This window comes from Schistocerca cancellata, chromosome 2, assembly GCF_023864275.1.
Source record: "Schistocerca cancellata isolate TAMUIC-IGC-003103 chromosome 2, iqSchCanc2.1, whole genome shotgun sequence".
NCBI classification, from domain to species: domain Eukaryota; kingdom Metazoa; phylum Arthropoda; class Insecta; order Orthoptera; family Acrididae; genus Schistocerca; species Schistocerca cancellata.
The window spans coordinates 1,110,086,204-1,110,112,530 of record NC_064627.1 but is presented as its reverse complement, the minus strand read 5'-3'; the positions used below and the strand labels follow the sequence as shown (position 1 = coordinate 1,110,112,530).

General features: G+C 41.3%; 1 protein-coding gene across 1 annotated transcript in view; it reads left to right on the top strand.

Annotated features, from left to right (window-relative positions):
• LOC126163130 (sialin-like) overlaps positions 1–24,758 on the top strand; it is a 156,632-nt gene extending 131,874 nt beyond the window's left edge. The window contains exons 8-10 of the mRNA XM_049920057.1: positions 6,153–6,308; positions 9,757–9,842; positions 24,418–24,758. Coding sequence (XP_049776014.1) covers positions 6,153–6,308; positions 9,757–9,842; positions 24,418–24,651 — 476 coding nt within the window. The 3' untranslated portion in view covers positions 24,652–24,758. The remainder of the gene's footprint in view (positions 1–6,152; positions 6,309–9,756; positions 9,843–24,417) is intronic.
• Positions 24,759–26,327: the final 1,569 nt, after the last annotated feature.

The following is a 26,327-nucleotide window of genomic DNA, read 5'->3' as shown; positions in this document are numbered from 1 at the left end:
AATACGTAATCAGTGCCGTTTGTTGCATTGTAAAATGTTAATTACATCCGGAGATATTGGAACCTGAAGTTGACGCTTGAGTACCACTCCTCCGCTGTTCGATCGTGTGTGTCGGAGAGCACCGAATTACGTAGGGATCGAAAGGGAACGGTGATGGACCTTAGGTACAGAAGAGACTAGAATAGCACATTACGTCCACATGCTAACACCTTTTTATTGGTCTTTTTCACTAACGGCACATGTACGTTACCATGAGGGGTGAGGTACACGTACACACGTGGTTTCCGTTTTCAATTACGGAGTGGAATAGAATGTGTCCCGACATGTCAGGCCAATAGATGTTCAATGTGGTGGCCATCATTTGCTGCACACAATTGCAATCTCTGGCGTAATGAATGTCGTACAAGCAGCAGTACATCTGGTGTAATGTCGCAGCAGGCTGCCGCAATACGTGTTTCATATCCTCTGGGGTTGTAGGCACATCACGGTACACATTCTCCTTTAACGTACCCCACAGAAAGAAGTCCAGATGTGTAAGATCAGGAGAACGGGCTGGTCAATTTATGCGTCCTCCACGTCCTATGAAACGCCCGTCGAACATCCTGTCAAGGGTCAGCCTAGTGTTAATTGCGGAATGTGCAAGTGCACCATCATGCTGATACCACATACGTCGATGCGTTTCCAGTGGGACATTTTCGAGCAACGTTGGCATATCATTCTGTAGAAACGCGATGTATGTTGCAGCTGTTTGGGCCCCTGCAATGAAGTGAGGACCAATGAGGTGGTCGCCAATGATTCCGCACCATACGTTTACAGTCCACGGTCGCTGTCGCTCTACCTGTCTGAGCCAGCGAGGATTGTCCACGGACCAGTAATGCATGTTCCGTAGATTCACTGCCCCGTGGTTTGTGAAACCCTCTTCATCGGTAAAGAGGTACAACTGCAACGCATTCTCTGTTAATGCCCATTGACAGAATTACACTCGATGATTAAAGTCATCACCATGTAATTGCTGATGTAGCGACACATGAAACGGGTCAAAGCGGTGACGATGCAGTATGCGCATGACACTACTTTGACTCAGTCCACCGACTCTCGCAATGTCCTGTGTACTCATGTGTGGGTTCATGGCAACAGCAGCTAACACACCAACTGCACCCGCTTCTCCTGTGACGGGCCTGTTACGGACCCGTTTGCGTGCTACGACCATACCTGTTGCATACAGTTGGCGGTAGATGTTTTGCAATGTGCGGCACGTTGGATGCTCTCTGTCCGGGTACCGTTCTGCGTACACCCTGCAGGCTTCAGCTGCATTTCGTCGACACTCGCCATAGATGAGTATCATCTCCACCTTTTCAGAGTTCGAATACACCATGGTCACAGTTCCTACAACACTACACTATCACAGACGTCTGGTAACACGGTGTACTACAGTTGGTCTGCGTGCGGAGACGAATGCAGAATAACAAAAGCAGCAAGCGCTACATACGGACACTGCGACAGCTAGACCAAACCACAACAGTGCACTACAGCCACACTCGTAAACACGGTCGTCATCGTAAACATGTCCCTGCAGATGCTGCTCGCCGACCGTGGCCCGTGTTTGTTACAACACGCAACTGAACGTCGGAGGTTTCAAGCGTCAACTTTAGGTTACAATATCTCCGGATGTAATTAACATTTTACAATGCAACATACGGCACTGATTACGTATTTGTTTATATGTTCAGATGTGCTAACAAAACTAACGTGGTTCCATTTAAAATAAACGTAGGTTTGTGTTAAAAAACATACTTCCGTGCATTTTTGTATGGTTTGTATTAAACAATTACACTAGCTCCTCTCGTCACGTTCGGTCTGTGGAATCGGTTCGTCAGTATTTGATGTGGTTTACGAAATATATCCAGCAGTAACGTTAGGTAACTCGTGTTCTAGTAGGTATTTAAAAACATGCACTTACTTGAATGCAGTGTTGTGACAAAATTTGAAAGTCGTCAGTGAAGAACTTTGGGAGATTTACGATTTTGTATTTGCATAGATTAATCATGAAGGAGGCCCTTCAGAGGTGTGGAATGGTTTCATTCAATTAATACAAGAATGCAGAATTTCTAAAAAATCTACTGCAGTAATCACAATAATGTAAAAACATTTGTAGCAACTTCAGTTCGCAGATCGCCCCACACCTATCGATCATCAAAGTCGCAATGACAAACTCTGGGAACACTGTTCTCTCCAGCTGTCACTATGCCTCCCCCTGCCGTGGTGCGAGCACTGGTGTTAATGCGGTTTCCAGATGCACGTTACACGAACTAATAAACAGGACTATAATAGTGCAAGTGATATCAGTTATTTATTTAAAAGTTATTATCACGAAGTGAAGTGTACGACGTGTTAAGTACCTACAAAGTAGTAACTCCAACGAAAGTATCATGGAACAGCTACATCAGCAGTTACGACATAGAATATCAGATATGTAACAATTGCCACAATGATTACAGTACCAGCCAAAACCGCTAAAACAGGAGCAGCAGCTACGGTTCGATCAGCAGCAGCAGCTACTGTCCGGTGAGCAGTGGAAGCAAGTGTACTGTAACAATGACACGAGCAGCAGATTTGAACATGTCCAGAATCAGAGAGACCACCTACAGCGCAACTACAAGAGTTGCCACAGCCGCACAGCCAGGAACGTGCGTATCTAGGCAGCCTAGCATTACCTATCAGCCCTCTCCCCATCCCATCTCCCCACCCCCTCCAACACCAACTGCCAGCCCCAGTTCTACACGTGCACCCTGGGCATGGCCTAGCCTGTAGTTCCCTGCAGCGACAAGGTCGATGAGCCGTGTTACCTGCCGCCACCCTCTTAGATGACCTCAGCAGCACAAGTGAACTGTGTGATATTTAAAGCACCAATCTTCTGGATGGATTGTCTGTCACTTTCGTTCACACATATTAAAAGCTATTTCGTCACTTCTGGGATAACACAAAACTCCGTCAAATGTACACATATGGTATATCTACTTGACAGCTACTCCACCATCAAGGTTAGTGACATAATCACAGAGCCGCCTGCGCCCAGAAAGTATGAGTTACTGAAATGCGATAGATATCTTTCGTGTTACAGTCCGTTTGTAAGGGATACACCTGAGAAGGACTTCACCATATCAAACGGCATTGCAGAGTCACTGTTCCTGGAAGGTCGTCATAATGTGCCACACGACGAATTCGTGGATTGACACCCTCCTAGTAATGCTTTTGGGACTGCACAGTGCATTAAGGGGCTCCGGAAAGGCTCAAAATCATGAAACGTTCAATTTTTACTTTTTTTGTGTTTTCTGAATCTGCGGACTATTATCTTTTAATAGATATATAATTTATTCAATTCCGAAGACTACAACTATTTTTAAATTTTTTTTGAAATGTGTTCTACATGGGCGTGACCCACTGTGGCGCTGTTAAACTGCTGTCAAATGGTGTTATTATTAACGTCCGTGTTCATCAGGTACATTTTAGTGATGTGAGATAAAGTATGTGTTGTGGCTAACCTGTGATGGTTCAATATATATCGCTGGTGTGATTGTCGATTGTTTCATGTTTATTTACTCTGTCGTTATCTCGAAAATATTCGTAATTAATTCTATTTCTTGAGTCTCTGTTTTGTTGAAGTATAATAATGAGTAAAAGTAAAGTTGCTGTTGCGACTTTCAATGATGGCAACATTGTAAGGTGCAAGGTATTTAGAAATATGGGAATGAAGATAGGTTCTAACATGGTACGAGCGATGCTTGCTTTAGGCAAGGAACGCCTTCGGGCTGCAGACAGGGCTGTAAAGAGTCTAGAAATACAAGCAAGAGAAAACAGGAGGAGGAACAAGAGGAAGCTGGAGGAGGAGTTTGCAGAGGATGAAGATAATCCATCCTATGGACCTGGAATGCACTAAAAAGTTAATCCAATCTTTGTCGCTCGATTCCCAAAACTTTTATTTTCTCATACTAATTACATGTTTTCTAAGGATCTTCCAAACATATTTGTTTCAAACTTTCAGTAAATGTTACACAGCACCTTCTGCATAATTTAACACAGCCTTTTTCCAAAAAACTGTATATTTTTGAATATATAAATAAAAAATTGCAAAAAAATGTTGTGAATTTTCATTACAATTGAAAAAAAAATCATCTTTAATAACTGAACTAAAATTTTGTAAAATCCCTGTGTTAAGTTGTAGTCCATATTCCAATAAATAATCTGTAAAAAGTTCAAGTTTCTACCTCAAATACTTTGTGAGGAAAGATGTAATTTATAAGCGTTATTTTAACATTACAAGTATAGGGCGTTCCGGAGCCCCTTAAAAGAAGACCTGCATGCCTCCCCAGCGCAACTAGCATATAGAGAACCTCTGCATTTACCAAGAGAATTTTTCAAATAACACCCTGGCCACTTGCGTTCTATTCAAGATTTCCAAAGACCTGGCAACGACGGAGGGCGTTTTACTCCAGTATGGCCCGCTGCGCAGAGTAATGGAAATGCCCTCACAAGGCCCATAGGCAGTTACGGGACGAAATGACAGGACACACACACTTCCCACCGAAGGATTAGGCGCGGTAGTGTCTATCGCCCATTCTCAGCACACCTACCTAAGTGCAAAAGACACCACCAAGGGCAGGTCACCCATGAACGTAGGACGTCGGCCACACTGAAGCGGCGAAATCTGCTACGTCATTCATATTAGGTCCTCCCACTTGGGAGCCGATTAGACACCACCCACCCAGACGCGGCAGTCACCTCATAATACCAGCCAACCCACCAACATCCAGCAACAATATAAATGCGTTACAGAAGGAAAGTAAGGTTCCGTTTCGATATGGCAGGCACTTGTAGTTCAAGTCAGTAAAAAAGTTTTTTTTTAATTTTTAACTTTTATTTTTTCGTGGGGATGTCACGTAGCGAACCCAGCTCACAGGTCACTCCACACCTATTCATTGGCATCGTTGCGAACGATCAACGGTTGGAGGACCACGATCTCCAGCAGACAGTACGCCTCTACCTGCTTCAACGCGAGCATTGGTGCGTATGCGGTTGCCTAACGCGCGTTGCGTAAAATAACGAGTGAGGCTATAACAGCACATATATGATGATCATATCTGTTCTTTCGAACATGTCCGAAAGAACAGATACCATCTTCATGTAGTTAAGGCTAACCGGCCACTGACCTTCTTGTTCTGTGCTGGATGCATTGCCCGAACACTTACGGGACTCGGTAAGATTGTCTGCCACGAGTAATGAGTGTAATGGGCAGGGGCACGACGAATGTGGTGTGTGGATATTAAGATGGGAATGTTGGTCTCGCAGGGAGCGTGCAAGGGATAAATCCCTGCACTCGCACTATCCTCTGTGCCCTCTGTGGCTCAGATGGATAGAGCGTATGCCATGTAAGCAGGAGGTCCTGGGTTTGAGTCCCTGTCAGGGCACACATTTTCAACTTTCCCCGTTGATGTATATCAACGCCTGTCGACAGCTTAGGGTCTTGATTTAATTATCATTTCATAACAGTACATGTGATATCAGTCATTTATCTTCTTGTTGTGCTACCTAATAAAACTTTGCTATCTTGAAATGAAGTGTACTGTCTCTTCAGTGCCGACGCAATGAAGACTGAAGCTCCAGAACGAAACTCCAGAATGAAAACGTTATTGTAAAACATACAGATGAAAATGTACTTCATTTAACAAATGTAGTAATGAATAGGATTATTGGATAGAACCATTCGTGAAATCACCTAGAATAATTTGGGAGAACCACAGAAAAATCAAATCTTTATTTGTACAAAAAAAAAAAAATTATGAAATTTTTCATGTTAGCAGTTTCATACTGAAGACTCAGAAGCACAAAATTGATAGCACTGCTAGAAATAAATGAAAGCTCCTGCACTATTTATTTTAGAATGAATAAATATTTTTTGGTATCTAGCTAACTTCAGATTGCATCAATGACACATTGTTTATTTCAAGTCTATAAAGGTTTGTAGCAGGTGCAACAGATCCATCCATCATCACTACATTTCATGTTATATAATGAGCAATATATACTATAGCTTATTAAGTTAAGTGGTGATCTGTTTCATTGTACATATCTTGCTTGTGTTTTTCTGTTGACAGTGAACATTCTGCAAGGACTATTCATGCTGGGGTTGGCCTTCTCCGGCTGCAGTTCAGTTATGGCCACTATTTGTCTTACTGCAGCTCTTGCTATGAGTGGAGCTGAATCAGCTGGGGCTTTATCTACATACATTGACCTCAGCCCCAATTTCTCCAGTAAGCATAGCATTTGGCAATGACAGTACATTTGGTTGCTACAGCGACTGTTAATCACTGTTGCATTGTACTCTAATGGTCCTGTCATGAAGCAGAACCTTCATTGTCATAATATGTTTCAACAGAGTCAAGAAACTGTCAAGAATAACTGTGTAATATCTTTTACTTATATTTTGCAAAGATTTAACCATAACCTTTAGGAATTTAGTGAAAATACACTGAAACGCCATACAAACTGGTACACCTGCCTTATATCGAGTAGGCCCCCCGCGAGCACGCAGAAGCGCCGCTAAACGAAGTGGTATGGACTCGACCAATGCCTGAAGTAGTGCTAGAGAGAATTGACACGATGAACCCTGCACGGCTGTCTATAGATCCGTAAGAGTACGATTGGGTGGAGATCTCTTTTGAACAGCACGTTGTTAGGCATCCCAGATATTCTCAATAATGTTCATGTCTGGGGAGTTCGGTGGCCAGTGGAAGTGTTTAAACTCAGAAGACTGTTCCTGGAGCCACTCTGTAGCAGTTATGGACGTGTGGGGTGCCGCATTGTCCTACTGGAATTGCCCAAGTCCGTAGGAATGCACAATGCTTACGAATGGATGCAGGTGACCACACACAACGCTTATGTATGTGTCACCTGTCAGAGTCGTATCTAGACGTATCTGGTGTCCCATATCACTCCAACTGCAGACGCCCCACACCATTACAGAGCCTCCATCAGCTTGAAAAGTCCTCTGCTGACATGCAGGGTCCATGGATTCATGAGGTTGTCTCCATATCCGTACACATCCATCCGCTTGATATAATTTGAAACGAGAGTCGTCCGACCAGGCAACATGTTTCCAGTCATCAGCAGTCCCATGTCGGCGTTCATGGGCCCAGGCGGGGCGTAAAGCTTTGTGTCGTACAGTCATCAAGGTTACACGAGAGGGCCTTCGGCTCCGAAAACCTTACACTTGGTGATGGCCCAGCGCTGAAATCAGCACAATTTGCTGAAGGGGTTGCACTTCTGTCACGTCGAACGATTCTGTTGAGTCGTCGTTGGTCCAGTTCTTGCAGGATATTTTTCCGCCCGCAGTGATGTCGGAGATTTGATGTTTTACCAGATTCCTGATATTCACGGTACACTAGCGAAATGGTCACACGGGAAAATACCCACTTCATCGCTACCTCGGAGATTCTGTGTCCCATCACTCGTGCGCCTAATATAGCATCGGGTTAAAACTCACTCATATTTTGATAACGTGGCATTGTAGCTGCAGCAACCGATCTAACAACTGCGCCAGACACTTGCTGACTTATATAGGCGCTGCCGACCGCAGCTCCAGATTCTGCCTGTTTACATCTCTCTGTATTTGAATATGCATACCTGTATCAGTCTTTTGGCGCTTCAATGTATTTACTCATTGGAAAAACACTTCCTTTATTAAATATGGTAGAGTGCACACTGCAACTTCTGAAGCTACACACATATGTACTATCAACTGCTCAGTGCAAAAATACAAGCTTTTGTTATCAAATAGTATCCAATAAGTAAAATACTCGTAAATCAGCACTGTCCCTTATTTAATAAAATGCAAATTCCAATATTGATATGGAAATTTAATACAAAAAATGGTTCAAATGGCTCTGAGCACTATCTGACTTGACATCTGAGGTTATCAATCCCCTATAACTTAGAAGTATTTAAACCTAACTAACCTAAGGACATCACACACATCCATGCCCGAGGCAGGATTCGAACCTGCGACCGTAGCGGTGGCGCGGTTCCAGACTGAAGCACCTAGAACCGCTTGGCCACACTAATGGAAAACGATCGTTTTGGTTGTATATCAGTACATTGTTCTGGAGAGTCTACTTTTGAAACTGCAATTTCACCAGGACTAAATAATTATCAAACAAAGATATGCCTTATAAGAATATGTTTGGTTCTTTGCTGAAATTCAGCATTCCGGGCAAGCTGGAAAGCAGCTTCATTGTCAATCTGTTGCTTCTAACTCACCCAGTTCTATCAAAAGAACTGATTAATGCTGATGATTTTTCGAGCCGCTTCAGTGGCAGGCACAACCTCAGCTTCAGTTGTGGATGTGGTAAAAGAAGACAGCCTTTGACTAACCTGGGAGACAGGTGGCCCTGAATAAGGACAAAGAACTCCCGATGTCGTGTACGCTGATCCAAGATCACCACCATGATCATTATCACTGTGAAATTCCAAAATCCTATTTTTAGAATTAGTGCATAATTTTTTTGCCTCTAAAGAATCGTAGAATTCTATTAACTCTGCTCTGTTGTGTTTTTAAGATTTCTTGATACAATACTGGCAGCATATGCGGTATGGGGTTGTGTCCCACACATCAGAAACATTAGTATCGACTTTCTTCTGTGTCATTGTCTTTTATAACAGGAGTAGCTACAGACTCGCAGTTTCTCATGCTGGAGCGCTCTATCTTCTCTGTGCAATGAATTCGTATTACGTGTATAGTCCATCTTACTGTTAGTCAGTTTTCAGACCTAAGAAAAATAATACAGATGTTGAATTAATTTTGAATTTGTCTCTTAAATCTCTGATTAATCTACAGATTCGCTCTCATAGCCTTCCATTTAAGCTACATTTTCAGTTTTAAGGTGAAACAGTTTTTGACGTCCATTTTGTATGTAAGCGAGGGTTGTAGTAAAATATAATAACGGAAATGCAACAACTAACCTAAAGAATGTATACATCTCTCTCTCTCTCTCTCTCTCTCTCTCTCTCTCTCTCTCTAACTGTGTGTGTGTGTATGTGTGTGCTTAGAGAGAGAGAGAGAGAGAGAGAGAGAGAGAGAGAGAGAAGGAGGGAGGGAGAGAGAGAGATCGCATGAGGGGTATAGGGGCGTGGGAGGAAGAATGGTAGGAGGAGGCTGTACTCGTTATGAATGGAGAAGGAGTCTTATGTGCAGAAGACAGAAGGGAAAAGGTAATGTGAGGCAGTGGCCAGAAGGTTAGCAAAGGTTTAGGCCAGTGGGATGACGTGAATGCTGAATTAGGTGGGCAGACTATTTCCACATTCACCTTAACAGTTCAGACGGAAGTATCCAACTGGCCCATGTAATGAACCAGGTGTTAAAGTAATTTGCGCTGTGACTGTATGTATATTCATTGATTATTTGAAGTTCTTTATTATATTTAAAATTAAAGTAGATGGAATCTAGAAGAAAGTAAACATACCCATACAGGACAATGACCTAAAATTGTTTCAGTGCATCAGAGAGCTTCACAACTGCAGTTATTCCATCTATGTTTTCAGAGTCCTGCCAGTCTAGTGCCAAAATACATAGACAAAAAGTGCATAGGAGAAATGTTAGTTTCAACATTCATTCCTGCAATCATATTTTTTATGAATAACTCTTGAAATGTCTGCTGTTGAAATTTTACTCTAATTTTTTTCTTTCTTTTTTTTTGTGACCAGGTGTACTCGTGGGCATTGGTAATATGATTTGTGTGACTCCAGGGTTTATGTCTGCTGCAGTTGTTGGTGCTTTGACATACAAAAATGTAAGTTATGCTGTTCTTGGTAATATCTGATAACTTTGATTTTCTGTAACCCAATAATGCTTTTGACATTTAAATTTTGTCATTGCAACAGAACTGACATGTAGTTTGAAGTGTCAGCTCGGTAGCACCAATCTTGATCACCACAAAGCTGATAATTTAACTGATGTGGGGTGGTCATTGTTCGTTGATGTAATTGATACCATATTTCAGATAACACTAACACACACCTCTTACTCCTAACGAATTCAGCTGTTAATTATAGTTATCAGTTTATAAATTACAAAAATTCATTAGCGCAAGTTTACAGGCCATCATGCACAAACACAATGGGAAGTAACTTATTTTTCTGTGGCACAAGATTAAGAGTTCATATTTATGTAAAACGACACCATTCAAATTTATCACAGTCCTTTTAGTAATCCATTAAAGATGACTACAGATCGATGTTTCAGGTAAGACAGTTCCTAACCAGATACTCCAGTCCAGCAATCACTAGTTTCGATGACAATTTCCTTTAACGATACTTGTTAACCACGACACGAATCAGTCACCATGCTAATTCATTAGGGGCACTGTGATCACACGAAAGTTTTTACACATTTCAGTTCTTGAGTTTCGCGGTTGGCGGTGCGCATATTTTCTCTTATATAATTGACATAACTGTAGTATGAGTCAACAATGAGCACCCGTTCGACATACTGTATTTTACCCGTTAGATTTTAAACCACTTACTAACTATTTCGGGTGACATCCGACTACTTATAGATGAGCAAACTTTTTTCTGGAAAAATACATAAGGCTTTAAAATTTGGCTTTGATAGAATTTCCTATTTTTGATGAACAACAGGAGCCAGTGGAACTTTGGATTACAGAAAATGTTGCTGACAACAAATTTATGAAAGTACATGGACACTATTTTTCTTCTGGAATGTGATTCTCGTCGTTTACGTGAACAGATACCATAATGAAGTTTTCACCCTGCAGCGGAGTGTGCGCTGATATGAAAGTTCCTGTCACATCAATACTGTATTCCAGACCGAGACTGAAACTTGGGACCTTTGCCTTTCGTGGGCAAGTGCTCTACTGAAGCGTTGGTGGAATTACAGTTGTGAGGACGGGTCGTGAGCCGTGCCTGGGTAGCTCATATGGAGAGCACTTGCCAAAGGTCCCGAGTCCGAGTCTTTGTCTGGCACACCGTTTTAATCTGCCAGGAAGTTTCAACAGATGCCCTGTTTCAAATGAAAGTAAATCACATGATTTTATTATGTGGTGAGTTAATCAATAAATGCTGTATCTACAAAAAAATTAAAACAACAGAAGTATGTTGGCAGCGCTGGCACAGACCAAACACGCTAGAATATTGAGCTCGTGAAGATAGGTAGTTAATTCTGTAATAACTGTCAATTAAGTTAATATTACACTCTAAGGAAGTTAATTAGAGCCTGTTTCGTATTATACACTCCTGGAAATGGAAAAAAGAACACATTGACACCGGTGTGTCAGACCCACCATACTTGCTCCGGACACTGCGGGAGGGCTGTACAAGCAATGATCACACGCACGGCACAGCGGACACACCAGGAACCGCGGTGTTGGCCGTCGAATGGCGCTAGCTGCGCAGCATTTGTGCACCGCCGCCATCAGTGTCAGCCAGTTTGCCGTGGCATGCGGAGCTTCATCGCAGTCTTTAACACTGGTAGCATGCCGCGACAGCGTGGACGTGAACCGTATGTGCAGTTGACGGACTTTGAGCGAGGGCGTATAGTGGGCATGCTGGAGGCCGAGTGGACGTACCGCCGAATTGCTCAACACGTGGGGCGTGAGGTCTCCACAGTACATCGATGTTGTCGCCAGTGGTCGGCGGAAGGTGCACGTGCCCGTCGACCTGGGACCGGACCGCAGCGACGCACGGATGCACGCCAAGACCGTAGGATCCTACGCAGTGCCGTAGGGGACCGCACCGCCACTTCCCAGCAAATTAGGGACACTGTTGCTCCTGGGGTATCGGCGAGGACCATTCGCAACCGTCTCCATGAAGCTGGGCTACGGTCCCGAACACCGTTAGGCCATCTTCCGCTCACGCCCCAACATCGTGCAGCCCGCTCCAGTGGTGTCGCGACTGGCGTGAATGGAGGGACGAATGGAGACGTGTCGTCTTCAGCGATGAGAGTCGCTTCTGCCTTGGTGCCAATTATGGTCGTATGCGTGTTTGGCGCCGTGCAGGTGAGCGCCACAATCAGGACTGCAGACGACCGAGGCACACAGGGCCAACACCCGGCATCATGGTGTGGGGAGCGATCTCCTACACTGGCCGTACACCACTGGTGATCGTCGAGGGGACACTGAATAGTGCACGGTACATCCAAACCGTCATCGAACCCATCGTTCTACCATTCCTAGACCGGCCAGGGAACTTGCTGTTCCAACAGGACAATGCACGTCCGCATGTATCCCGTGCCACCCAACGTGCTCTAGAAGATGTAAGTCAACTACCCTGGCCAGCAAGATCTCCGGATCTGTCCCCCATTGAGCATGTTTGGGACTGGATGAAGCGTCGTCTCACGCGGTCTGCACGTCCAGCACGAACGCTGGTCTAACTGAGGCGCCAGGTGGAAATGGCATGGCAAGCCGTTCCACAGGACTACATCCAGCATCTCTACGATCGTCTCCATGGGAGAATAGCAGCCTGCATTGCTGCGAAAGGTGGATATACACTGTACTAGTGCCGACATTGTGCATGCTCTGTTGCCTGTGTCTATGTGCCTGTGGTTCTGTCAGTGTGATCATGTGATGTATCTGACCCCAGGAATGTGTCAATAAAGTTTCCCCTTCCTGGGACAATGAATTCACGGTGTTCTTATTTCAATTTCCAGGAGTGTATATTGAAGGGTTCACACGTTTCAAAGTATTTCTTAAGAAAAAAGCGTAACTTAAGGGCCAGTTTCCACGTACTTTAGATGTAGGTTTACATTAAAAATTTACGACATTTGCTTAAGTATAAGTGAAGTATTTAGGTTGTTTGCATTATACGTATATTTAATAGTACCGTATCTACTCGGGGAATTAAAGGTTTGAAGTCATATCTTTATTTACTTTCAAAACACATAAACCACACACCGTGCATACACGATCTTAGGTCTAGTTTTTCGGGTATAAAAGTTCTGATTTTTAACTGTTAATTTAAGTACATTACGTTATTATATTAATAGTATACTAGTGTTCCACTTAACTTTAGTGACTCCTGTGATCTGTTGAATGTTACTGTTATTGCCTAGATAAATTTTGTCAAAATACTGTAAACGCTGATTAAAGAGATACCTCTGTAGTTGTTACAATCTTTTCTGTTTCCATGAATAAAGATTGGTGTGATTACTGCTTTTGTCCAGTCTGATGGAACCTGTCCCGACTCCCAGGCCATTTCAGTTATCCTGTGTAGCCATTTAAGACCTGACATTCCACTGTATTTGATGAGTTCCGACTTAATTTCATCCACCCCAGTCGCTTTATTGCACTGCAATCTATTGACCATTTTTTCCACTTCCTCAAATGTGATCCTATTTCCATCATCATTCCTATCCCATTCTACCTCGAAATCTGAAACATTACTGATCGCATTTTCACTTACATTGAGCAACTCTTCAAAATATATCCTCTATCTGCCCAAGGCATCCACAGGATTCACCAGCAGTTTTCCTGACCTGTCCAAAATACTTGTCATTTCCTTCTTACCTCCCTTTCGAAGACTGCTAATTACACTCCAGAATGGTTTTCCAGCAGCTTGACCCATAGTCTCCAACCTGTTTCCAAAGTCTTCCCACGATTTCTTCTTGGATGCTGCAATTATCTGTTTGGCTTTGTTTCTTTCTTCAACATAACTTTCTCTGTCTACCTGGGTTCTGGTATGTAGCCATTTTTGATACGCCTTCTTTTTCCTTTTACAGGCTGCCTTGTCTGTATCATTCCACCAAGCTGTTTGCTTCATCCTACTTTTACACACTACTGTTCCAAGACATTCTTTAGCCACTTCTAGTACTGGGTCCCTGTACCTTGTCGATTCCTTTTCCAATGACTGTAATAGACTACATTCAACTAACTGGTACCTTTCTGAGATCGCTGTTATGTACTTGTGCCTGATTTCCTTATCCTGAAGTTTCTCCACTCTTATCCTCCTACATATGGACCTGACCTCCTGCACTTTTCGGCCTCACAATCCCAATTTCACTGCAGATTAAATAATGATCAGTGTCATGAAAGAATCCCCTGAATACACGTGTGTCCCTCACAGCCTTCCTGAATTCCTGATCTGTTATTATATTGTCAATGACAGATCTGGTTCCCCTGCCTTCCCAGGTATACCGGTGAATGTTCTTATGTTTAAAGAAGGAGTTTGTGATTACTAAGCCCATACTGGCACAGAAATCCAAGAGTTGTTTCCCGTTCCTGTTGGCCTCCATATCCTCTCCAAATTTACCCATAACCTTTTCATACCCTTCTGTTCGATTTCCAATCCTGGCGTTAAAATCACCCATGAGCAGAACACTGTCCTTGTCCTTTACTCTAACAACTACATCACTGAGTGCCTCATAAAAACTATCCATCTTATCTTGATCTGTCCCTTCACAATGCGAATATACTGACACAATCCTAATTTTCTTGCTAGACACTGTCAAATCTATCCACATCAGTCGTTCGTTTACATACCTTATTGCAACTACGCTGGGTTCCATTTCTTTCCTGATGTAAAGCCCTACACCCCAATGGGCTATTCCTGCTTTGACTCCTGACGGGTAGGCCTTGTATTCTCCCACTTCCTCTTCTTTCTCACCCCTTACCCGAATGCCACTAACAGCTAAAACGTCCAGCCCCATCTTACTTGCAGCCTCTGCCAGTTCTACCTTCTTCCCAGAGTAGCCCCCATTGATATTAATAGCTCCCCATCTCATTACCATTTGTTTGCCAAGTCGTATCTTAGGAGTCCCTGGTTTGTCAGTTAGAGGTGGGACTCCGTCACCTCCAAAGGTCCGAGGCATTTTGCTCTGATTGTTGCCAGCATCATATTTAAAGTACCAGGGAAGCAGGTTGCTAGCCTTACTTGCCCCTAATCCCATTGGGTTTTACCCCTAACGGCTGAGGGACTAACCGGTGGATTTGCCGTATGAGCACAAAGGTAACCACGACTCAGAATATGTCCCAGATGCCCAGCCTTATTCCAAAGTAACTGGTATCCCGACTGTCGGGACCACTTACTTGGCCACTCATATGTTGCCCGTGGTTCATGAACTAGGACATGACTACAGGAACCCACACCATGAACCAGTAAAATCTTCTCAGGCATTGTTGAAAGGAAAGTGCGAGTATTAGTTGAGGACCAATTGGATGAAAATCAGGGCGGGCTTAGGCCTCTTAGAGGTTGTTAGGACCAGATCTTTAGCTTACGGCAAATAATGGAGAAGTGTTATGAGTGGAACAGGGAATTGTATCTATGCTTTATAGATCTAGAAAAGGCATATGACCGGGTTCCTAGGAGGAAGTTATTGTCTGTTCTACAAGATTATGGAATAGGAGGCAAACTTTTGCAAGCAATTAAAGGTCTTTACATGGATAGTCAGGTAAATTGAGTTCATGGTTCAGAGTAGTTTCAGGGGTAAGACAAGGCTGCAACCTGTCTCCACTGTTGTTAATATTATTTATGGATCATATGTTGAAAACAATAGACTGGTTGGGTGAGATTAAGATATGTGAACACAAAATAAGCAGTCTTGCATATGCGGATGACTTAGTTGTGATGGCAGATTCGATTGAAAGTTTGCAAAGTAATATTTCAGAGCTAGATCAGAAATGTAAGGACTATGGTATGAAGATTAGCATCTCCAAAACGAAGGTAATGTAAGTGGGAAAGAAACATAAACGGATTGAGTGCCAAATAGGAGGAACAATGTTAGAACAGGTGGATGGTTTCAAGTACTTAGGATGCATATTCTCACAGGATGGCAACATAGTGAAAGAACTGGAAGCGAGGTGTAGCAAAGCTAATGCAGTGAGCGCTCAACTACGATCTACTCTCTTCTGCAAGAAGGAAGTCAGTACCAAGACTAAGTTATCTGTGCACCGTTCAATCTTTCGACCAACTTTGTTGTATGGGAGCGAAACTGGGTGGATTCAGGTTACCTTATCAACAAGGTTGAGGTTACGGATATGAAAGTAGCTAGGATGATTGCAGGTACTAGTAGATGGGAACAATGGCAGGAGGGTGTCCACAATGAGGAAATCAAAGAAAAACTGGGAATGAACTCTATAGATGTAGCAGTCAGGGCGAACAGGCTTAGATGGTGGGGTCATGTTACACGCATGGGAGAAGCAAGGTTACCCAAGAGACTCATGGATTCAGCAGTAGAGGGTAGGAGGAGTCGGGGCAGACCGAGGAGAAAGTACCTGGATTCGGTTAAGAATGATTTTGAAGTAATAGGTTTAACATCAGAAGAGGCACCAATGTTAGCACTGAATAGGGGCTCATGGAGGAACTGTATAAGGGGGGCTATGCTCCAGACTGAACGCTGAAAGGCATAATCAGTCTTCAATGATGATGATGATGATGAATATTGTAAACAACGATGAGCGAGAAGTGTTTGAGTTGCCAAAGGAAAGTTAGGTCTGGGGTTTTGTACAGCAGTTGTGACAGATGGTTACATTTGGGGGAATGTAGTGGCATGGGAATTGGGGAAGTAAATGGGTCTCTTCCTAGTTTGCTAATTATCTTCAAGTGATAGGAAGATAGCCAAACAGGAAGGGAAGATTAGAACCCTTAAGGCTGAACTGGATAGTGCTAGGGAGCAAGTGATGAGGTTAAGGAGGGAGAAGGGTGAAAACAGGTCGGAAGTGGTATCAAGTAACAGGGACCACAGAAAGAGAACAGTATCTGACGGTTTCATCATTGGCACAAACAACAGATTTGCCTTGCTACCTCAGTCAATTAAGGAAGAGGCTCAAGTAGATGTAAGTGTAGTCAGCACTCAACAGACTTTCACTAGGAAACCAACAGTTTCAAAAAAGGTAACAAGTAGGAGGAAAGTTCTGTTGTTAATTAGTAGCCATGGAAGAGGGGTGGGCAGATCTTGCAAACAAAATTAGCTGACAGCTACCAGGTAACAAGTATTTTCAAGCCCAGTGCATGTCTTAGCAAAGTGATACAGGATGTAGGATCATTGTGCAAGGATTTTACAGAGCAGAATTATGTTGTGGTAGTGGTTGGAGCAGGAAGCAGTATTGATAGGGATCAGGGGTGAGTGTGACCTAGTAAAAATAGCATCTGTGATGAACCATACAATTGTTGGCCTGGTTGCTGCTTTCATGTGGTGTGATCGGCCCCAATTGAACAGCTCTATCAGGAGAGTCAATACGTAGCAAAATCAGCTGCTTCAGGCAGCTGCTTTGTCAGTCATAGGTTTTGTTTCTGTGATAATACTGGTTACTGGTAGGTGTGACTTCACATGACATGGCCTGCATTCATTAGGAAAGGCAAGGATAACTTTGCTGGGACGATAGCAAAATCTTTAAAAGGGGTTCTGAAACTCATGGGAGTACCTCTGTTTTAGGCTAAGATCAGTGTCCAATCTCCCAACATTTATTGAAATCAAGCTTAATGAGCAGTTCAGACAAGCACGTACTAGAGATGTCAAAATATCCCAAAATTCTCATAACAGTACACTGAAAAATAATGTTAGTATGCCACAAGATTCTCATAAAAGCACAGTGAAAAATAACGTTTGTATATTGGATCAGAATATCAGGGGATTAGAAAACAAAGCAGATGAGTTTCTTGTTTATTTAGAAGAGGTTTGGTTGGGTTGCTTTGGGGAAGGAGACCAGACAGCGAGGTCATCGGTCTCATCAGGTTAGGGAAGGTGTGTGTGTGTGTGTGTGTGTGTGTGTGTGTGTGTGTGTGTGTGTGTGTGAAATCTTATGGGATCTTATCTGCTAAGGTCATCAGTCCCTAATTAGGGAAGGACGGGGAAGGAGGTCGGCCATGCCCTTTCAAACGAACCATCCCGGCATATGCCTGGAGCGATTTGGGGAAATCGCAGAAAACCTAAATCAGGATGGCCAGACGCGGGATTATTTAGAAGACTTAGAAACTGTGGGTGGAATAGATGTATTATGCCTGTGTGAACAGCATATACTCACAGTTATAGAAATGGTAAATGTGGGTGGATATAAGCTTTCAGCACATGTAAGTAGAGACACTTTGGAGAGAGGAGGAGTTGCAATATATGTTAAAATCTGGCAACGAAAAAATTTTGTGTAGAGCAACATATAGAAGCATGTGATTGTGAGCTTAAACTAAATGCTGGTACTTTTGTAACTGTAGCTGTGTATAGGTCCCCACTGGGAAATTCTATTTTTGAAAAACTTGGATTCTTTGTTGTGCTATCTGTCAGACAGAGGGAAGCAAATTATTGTTTGTGGGGGTTTCAATGTGATTTTCTGGAAGAGTCTGATAGAAAGCGTGACCTCGAAGTATTACTTGGTTTTCAGTTTGATGTCAGTTATTAATTTTCCCACTCGGGTGATACAGGAAAGAAGCACACTGATATATAATGTTTTTATGGACCAAGATAAATTTAATCAAATAAAGACTTTTCCTGTTAAGAATGGTCTGTATGATCATGATGCACAGCTAGTTACATTACAGGACATAGTTCCATACAGTAATGCAAAACAGTCCTCCAAAATAGTGCGTTCAATCAACGATGTAACAATTGAAAATTTTAGGGAAAACTTGCAACAGTTATACTGGGATGAAGTGTACAGGGAATTTACAATTTAACCTATTTCATGATACCTTTGTGGGTACATTTTAAAACAGTCCCTAAGAAAGTAGTGAAATAGAATTGTAAGAAACCATCTAAAAAGCCATGGCTTACTAAAGGGATAAAAATATCTTGCAAGCAGAAAAGGGAAATGTATCTTATAGCTATGAGGAGTAATGATCCAGAAATGGAGAAACTTTACAAAAACTACTGCAATGTACAGTATTAAGAAAAATTATTAAAAAGTCCAGAAGTATGTGCATTATGTCTGAGATTAGCACATCTGATAAAATTAAAACAATATGGAATATTTTTAAAAGGGAAACAGGGCAACCAAGAGCACAGGAAGACGGTATTTCAGTCAAACTCAGTGAAAAGTTTTTTAACAAGATGTTAGAAGTAGAAAACATTTTTAATAATAATTTTTTAAGTTTTGTAGAGAAAATGGGATCCAGCTATTCATTAGAAAATGCAAGGCAGTATATAGAAGAGGCAAAAACTATGCAATTTGATAAAAGTGAAATTCAACCCACCAATATAACTGGAATTGGGAAAATAATAAATTCACTAAAAACTAAAAGCTCACATGGAACTGATGGCATTTCCAACAGAGTACTAAAAGCTAGATCCAACGGATAAGTAGGATTCTCAACCACATATGTAGTAGCTTACTGAAACAGGGCATTTTTCCAGATGGACTGAAATTCGCTATTGTTAAGCCATTGGTGGAAATGGGGATGGATGTGGTGCTAACAACTATTGCTCAATCTCACTTCTGATATCTTTATCCAAAGTTCACGAAAAAGTAATGTATTCAAGAGCAGCACCACATATTTGTAAAAATGAAGTACTAACATAATGTCAGTTTGGCTTTCAGAAAGGCTTCTCAACAGAAAACGCTCTATATGCTTTCACTGATCAAATATTAAATACAGTGAATTACTAAACAGCACCCATTGGGATATTTTGTACTCTTTCAAAGGCTTTTGATTGTGCAAAACATTAATTTCTACTAGATACGTTTAAGTATGGTGGTATGAGTGGGATGGTTCACAAATGGTTTAATTCATATTTAACTGGAAGAATGCAGAAGATTGAAATTAACAGTAAAGATAGTCTGCAAAAATCAGTAGAGTCCTGTAACTGTGGAGGTATCAAAAATGGTGTTGCAAAGGGTTCAGTCGTGGGTCCCTTATTGTTGTTAATAGATATTAATCACTTGCCACTCTATGTATATGAAGATGCAAAGCTAGTGCATTTTGCTGATGAGACAAGTATATTATTCACACCCAACAAACAAGAATCAGCTGAGGAAATTGTATTTAAGGGGAAGATGCTGCTGAAGCAAACTGTAGTCTGTTATTTAACTACACAATATAAACTTCAGAAAAATCAGTATTAGATTTTCACACACCTGAACAAGCTGGTTGTCATTGTCATAAAATTAGGCTTGCTATTCCCACTAAATAACTTCTTCTCTGCTGGGGTTTCTTGCTCCTTCATTCCTGCCATCACCTCTTTTAGTCAGAACAGAGAGATCCTGAAATATGTCACAGGAACGGATTGTATTATTAATTACATAGATTAACTTTCACTTACTTTGAGCACAACAAACAATTTTTTTGAAGGTTCCATGTGTAGTGAAGGAAGTTTTTAACAAATCAGTGAAACACATAAGACATAAGATGAGCAAGAAATGCTATAGTTAACAGTATCATTCTACATGTCCATCTTAATGGCAGATTTCTGCAGTAAGGATTAGATGTCCTCTCCCTTTCGAGTTCTTTTAGTCAGCTGGCATGACTCGTAGTGACTTTTCTTACGGAGTTCCATAAAAGACGGCGTGTTCATTCCTATAATGACACATGACTGTGAACAGCTGTGAGGAAAAGTAATGAAGTACACAACTAATATTCACAAGAATCTCTGTGGAGACATTTGATGGTAGATGTAAGAATACTTCATTGCTCTGTTACACCAAAGGGGATAGTCGCACTGAATGCCTGCAGAGTCTGCTGAAATCTTCGAGCCATTATTTGTCCACTGGCATCTAGTGGTATTTTTTCCTGTGTGACTCGTAGTTTTTGGACAGCTGCATTTTGAAACCTCTGAGGTTACGTAAATAACATTATATTTGATTAGTGCTGTAGGCAAGCAACACATATTGTACTAAGACATAATTCTTGGAAAATTGTGGACGAAATAAAAATAATGGAATGAGTTTCATTAACCACTCACCGTACAGTTGGTGTCGAGATCTGAATAAGCACATAAACAGCAATGAAATCGTCGTTGTGAATGAGGGAATGAGTGAAGAAAAATTTTGTAAAGCTTTCAGAGATACTGAACAGATCACAGATAGGAGTGAAATCCATTGTAAAAGACATAGTTTGGATGACTTCTTCATGCTAAATGTAAACACAGATTCTGTAAGTTACAAATAGTTCCAGTCCACAGTCTTCTCCTGTTTATGTTTTAAAAAGGTAAAAATATCTAAAATATTTAAATTGACTTTATTTTTGAAGGTCAGCTCTAAAATGTAAAATATTTGTGATAGTATAAAATGCTGCATGGAGATGCAAAGTAGTATGATAATCATGTAAAGAATGAGTTAAACAACAGGCACATAAAAGTGGCGAGAAACGTAGCTTAGTTATCAAAATAACCTTGTATCTGACGAAAGAGCGATTATTGCCTTGCAATTAGTCGATGTCACGTTTGTTGTTAACCAATTCTCCCTACTTTACCTACCATGTAATCAAATTGGACAACTAAACCACAGTCGCTTCTATGATTTCAGCTACCTTTGATTATATTCTGGGATTAGAAATATGGTGCTGAAATCCATTCCCATTCCTCTCAGAGTCGGATTCTCTTTTTTGCCACGGTGTCTTCCAGATCTTTGCCAAAAAACTCATATGCATCTGGAAGAAAACATGCTTGTCCCATGTATCTCACACTACTTTCAGTTCCATCATTTTCATCATCACATTCTATGTCCAAGAACAAGACCACCTCTGAATGGGTTGTGTCATTCGACATATTTACTACAATCACTGAGTGTGTTCTACATGGCCATGACTCTTACGAATGTCCACTACCAAACTGTGGTCAGAGAGGAGCTCCACTATGTGCACTCAGTGATGTCACTAGCTGTTTCACAGCTCATGTCATCAGGATCTTCACATCTAAATGGCAGTTTCTATTAAATGCTTATGTAGAAACAGTCCACCCAACAGCACTAGCCCTTAAGTCTGCTAACCTCAAACACCATTAGTCTGCCTCTTACCATGCCCGTGTCCTGATTCCTACTTTCCTCCAATCATCTTTGTCCTTCAAGTTTATTTTTTAGTTTTCTCATGTCACTCTGTACGTCCCGGTCTGTACACAGGTAGTGAGTTACAAATAAAGAGTAAATAGGACACTGAATAATTCAGTTGTTTCCCAGTTACTTATGTTGATTAGAAAGTTAATCAATCAGCTTTGCGAACTGTAGTACTCACTGAAAGATCTTACTGAGCAGTTCTGAAGTTACAGGTAATATACACAACGTGCGCATTAGAGAAACCAATAATTGTAGCATAATTTTTGATTGAATGTTCTTTAGTATTAATTGTAAACCTAACGGTGAACTTCCTTCAACATTTACGGTTTTAGTTATTGTGAATTAGAATGAACATGTTCACTTAATTCTCTGAAATATTTGAAATTCAGTGTAAAATAGAAGCAAACAAAAACTCTAAGCAATGCTATCGAAATAATTTGAGGGAAAAAATGTAATCACACACTACACAATCACAGCCAGTATTTGGGACCCTGGAGATTTTTGTTTTAGAGACGCCACGCCATGAACGACGGCTTATTTCTAAGCGTAACAGAAAAGAAGAAGGATTGAAATTAGACAAGTTGTGGGTTTTTGCGCTGAATGAAGCAAACAGCACCAACTCTTCACTACTACAAACTCAATATCACAGGTCGACGGTCTGATGACGTCACGAACTGACCATTGCTTGGATACAAATAAACGCTTCGCCTTTTTTTTTTTTTTATTTGGCCTTTGAGTGTGTACTCAATTTAGCCATCGGCAACACATAGTGACAATGTACACATAATTGAATAAACAAATACAGAAATGCATATTTACAAGAATAAAAAGCTTAACTCTTACAGTTTTGTACATAGTGTTTTAAAAATTGAATTGAATTGAATTGGAAAATAATTAAAAGTGTCTTGGCTTACAATTCACACCAATTCTGAAATACCTTCATCAGCAAGACATATTTATAATTTACGTACACCATTAAAACCTACAGATTGTAACCAGTACTCTTGATGAAGTTAACTATCACTTTATATAGACGAACGTCTTTAGTACACAAAAGAGAAGAAGCTGATTGAGGAAGATGGTAGCCCATACTCAGCAATATCTTCAGAAAGATCAACAGTTCACGGTCAAATTTGGGGCACATAAATAAGATGTGGTTGACATCAGCTTCCGACTCAGGATCACACTCACATGCTGGTGAACTGTAAACGTTGATCCGATGTAGATGTTGTGGGAAAGAGGCATGATTGAAGCGGAGTCTTGTGATGGTAGAAATCGTGGATCGGTCCAGATCTGTCCTCATGAACCACAGCTGTGAAGGAATCCGAGGTTGTAGCACTGCGTAATAACCGCCTTTTGTCTGTTGAGAAACGTTCTACATTTCCTACCATTGTTGTCTTGCGTGATCCTTGACTTCACGTAAGTAGTCTGTACAAGGAAGGTGCAGATCCAGGACGGTGCCTAAGGTTGCCACTTGTTTGGCTAATGCATCAACTTCATCATTATAGAGGATACCAGAGTTGGAAGGTACCCACAACTAATTGATCGTCCGGCCCGTGCGTGTGCTGCGAATATATTCAGATATCCCATCCAAGATATAACTGTTGGTTGTTTTGTTCCATCGAATGTGCTGAATGTTTTTAAGAACGCTTTGCGAGTCAGACACTATCAATATCTTGGGGAAGGAAGTGCTAGAGACAAACTTAAGTGCTTCCAAAACTGCCACTGTCTCCGCCGTAAAAATAGAAGTGCTCGTAGGCAGTTTGAAGGTTTTGCGGATCTGGATCTGAGGGCAGAAGAAAGCGCATCCTGTACACTCTTCTTGCGGAATTTCGGAGCCATCGGTATATACACAGAGAAGAGCCGGCCATTGTGCTTGAACGAGACGATTGGAGCCAACGTTAACATTAGTACTGTCCAGCCAGGTCGTACTTAAATAATGGACTGGGATCTGGGAGCAGAGCGTCGCCTTTCCGAGCTTGTTCAAGTTTGAAACTGCTACTTGAATCCTTAAGGCGTTTGATGATGTCTGAAGCACTGGGAGACGCAATTTTAAGCACATAATTTTGCTTTGACCCTAGCCTAACACTCATAAAACAAAAACCATTGAGGATGCAGTCAAGCATATTCTTAGATGAGGAGGTTAGAGTTGATCAGAGGTTATACAACCTGTGTTGAACACACAAAAGTTAATTCGTTTTGCAGTCAGCATTTAACATACCCTAGGCAGTGTAACTGCATAGCTGTGACCTTAGTAATATGGATTTCCTGCTTCGAGGTAGTGCATATAAAAATGTTATATTCTGGTAATGTAATTGTTCCTTCAACAGATTTTCTTAAATAGCTCTCAAATAGTTCTTGTGTTAAGTCTCCTGCAAGGAGCAGCATTTCAACATTTATCAGGAATTAATTACTTTCTAACATGAACAATAATTTGTTGCAGCAATCATCTGAACAGTGGAAGAAAGTTTTCCTGATATCAGCAGGCATCCTTTTAGCTCCGGGCTTGCTACACCTTTTCAAATCATCAGCCAAAGTTCAAGAGTGGAATTTCCCTAAGTCTATGGCAAAAGAAATGAAAGATGATGTCTCTGAGAAGGATATGGAAGCTCAACAACGACTCACATCAGAACACGAAAGTGAAGATCAGCACAACAGAAAAGAAGCGAAACCATAGACTGTATAAAAGTGCTACGTAAGCAAGTTCAGAAATTTGAGACCACTGACAAAGACTGTTGATTTTTATATACAAGTACTTGAAAATTTTAATAAATTCCATTTGTACTGAGCCACTTATTGGCAATAAATATACCACTAAATTCAGTTTTGTCCATTTTTATTTTATTCATTCATTCACACATCATGTTATGTATATCCCATCGGTGAAACAGTCTGTCCAGGGATGTGGAACAAGTCAAGTTTAACAGGTAAGAGAAGCCACGGCACAATATTCCTGTAAAATGTGCTAACAACTAATAGTAGCTTGTGGATGTGTTCTTCGATGGCTATAGTTGTTTACAGCTGACCATCTTTTTACTTTGCTGCCGGTACTCTCTTCGTATCTGTCATGCATGTAAACTATTTCTAATCATACTGTTGGTTGCAGGTCACATAAACAGATTCATTTCTTTTCATAATATCAATATATCAACTTCTAATCCAGTTTATTTCTCTTCACACAGTCTTAAACGAAATAAGAAATGCCACAGTAATGTATAATGTCTCAGTAATTAATCATGATGAACTTTTTACATTTCTAAAAGAACTATTATTCCATTACAGTTCGAATGTTTCATGCACTATGAACATCAACAGAATTCAGAAAAACATAAGGTGTAAAATTATAAAGTAGTCATTGCTAGAATTATTGATTTGCAACCAATAGACAGTTGCTTGACACATGCAGGTCTGCATGCAGAATCTAGGAAATTTCTGAAAGTAATAGAATTCCAGGTAATTTCAATGACGTAATAGTCCCTACTGGAAATACGTTCTGAAGGGGTGTGGATTAGGCGATACTGCAAGTAGTGGGGATCAGAAGGAGACAATATGACACATAATTTCTGAATGTAAGACTTTGGCACTTACGGAATGTTTGTGAGGGCAATGTGTCACCAGAATAGTCGGCCTTAAATTGGGACAGCAGTTTCAACTAACAGTACTTTCCCCAGACAACAGACATAATCCCCTCACTGTTCCAGAAAATTCAGAATTTACTGGAACTGCAACATAACCTATAAAACAATTCAGTGGAATCAACTTGACATAATAACGATCAATAAATTTGAGTAAGTGACCTTCCTCACTGTACCCAAAACCCATAATCTACCAATCACCGTTCACGGGAATATGACCGAATACAGAACGTGACAGATAAGGTAAAATAAACAACAAAAGTGAAGTTTGTGCTCATCATCTCTGTGGTAATATTCGACTCTCTCATTAATTCTTAATATCTCGTTAGAAATTCAAATTAGCTGAAAATGATTTTGTCTGGTTTCAAGAGCACGAGAATCCACATCTGGAGGTATAAAAAAAAGTATTCCAGTTTGGACGAAATTGGGTTTCCACGAAATCAGACTTTATACTGCCAAATTATGTTAGCCATTATTTTAAGTCTTGGCGATAATGCCATGTTTGCTCAGACGTCGATACGAATTTGACATGAGGGAGGGCGACGTTTGAGAGGTGTATGCTTAACTCTTATCCGTTGTCCACTAAAAAATTCAGCCGAACATGCTCAAACAAAATAATTCTTAGGCTTTCTTAGCAGTTATAAAACAGCTACCCACCCGCCACCCCCCCCTCTCTCTCCGGCACCACAGGGTATGCTGGTATGTCGTAACATGTACT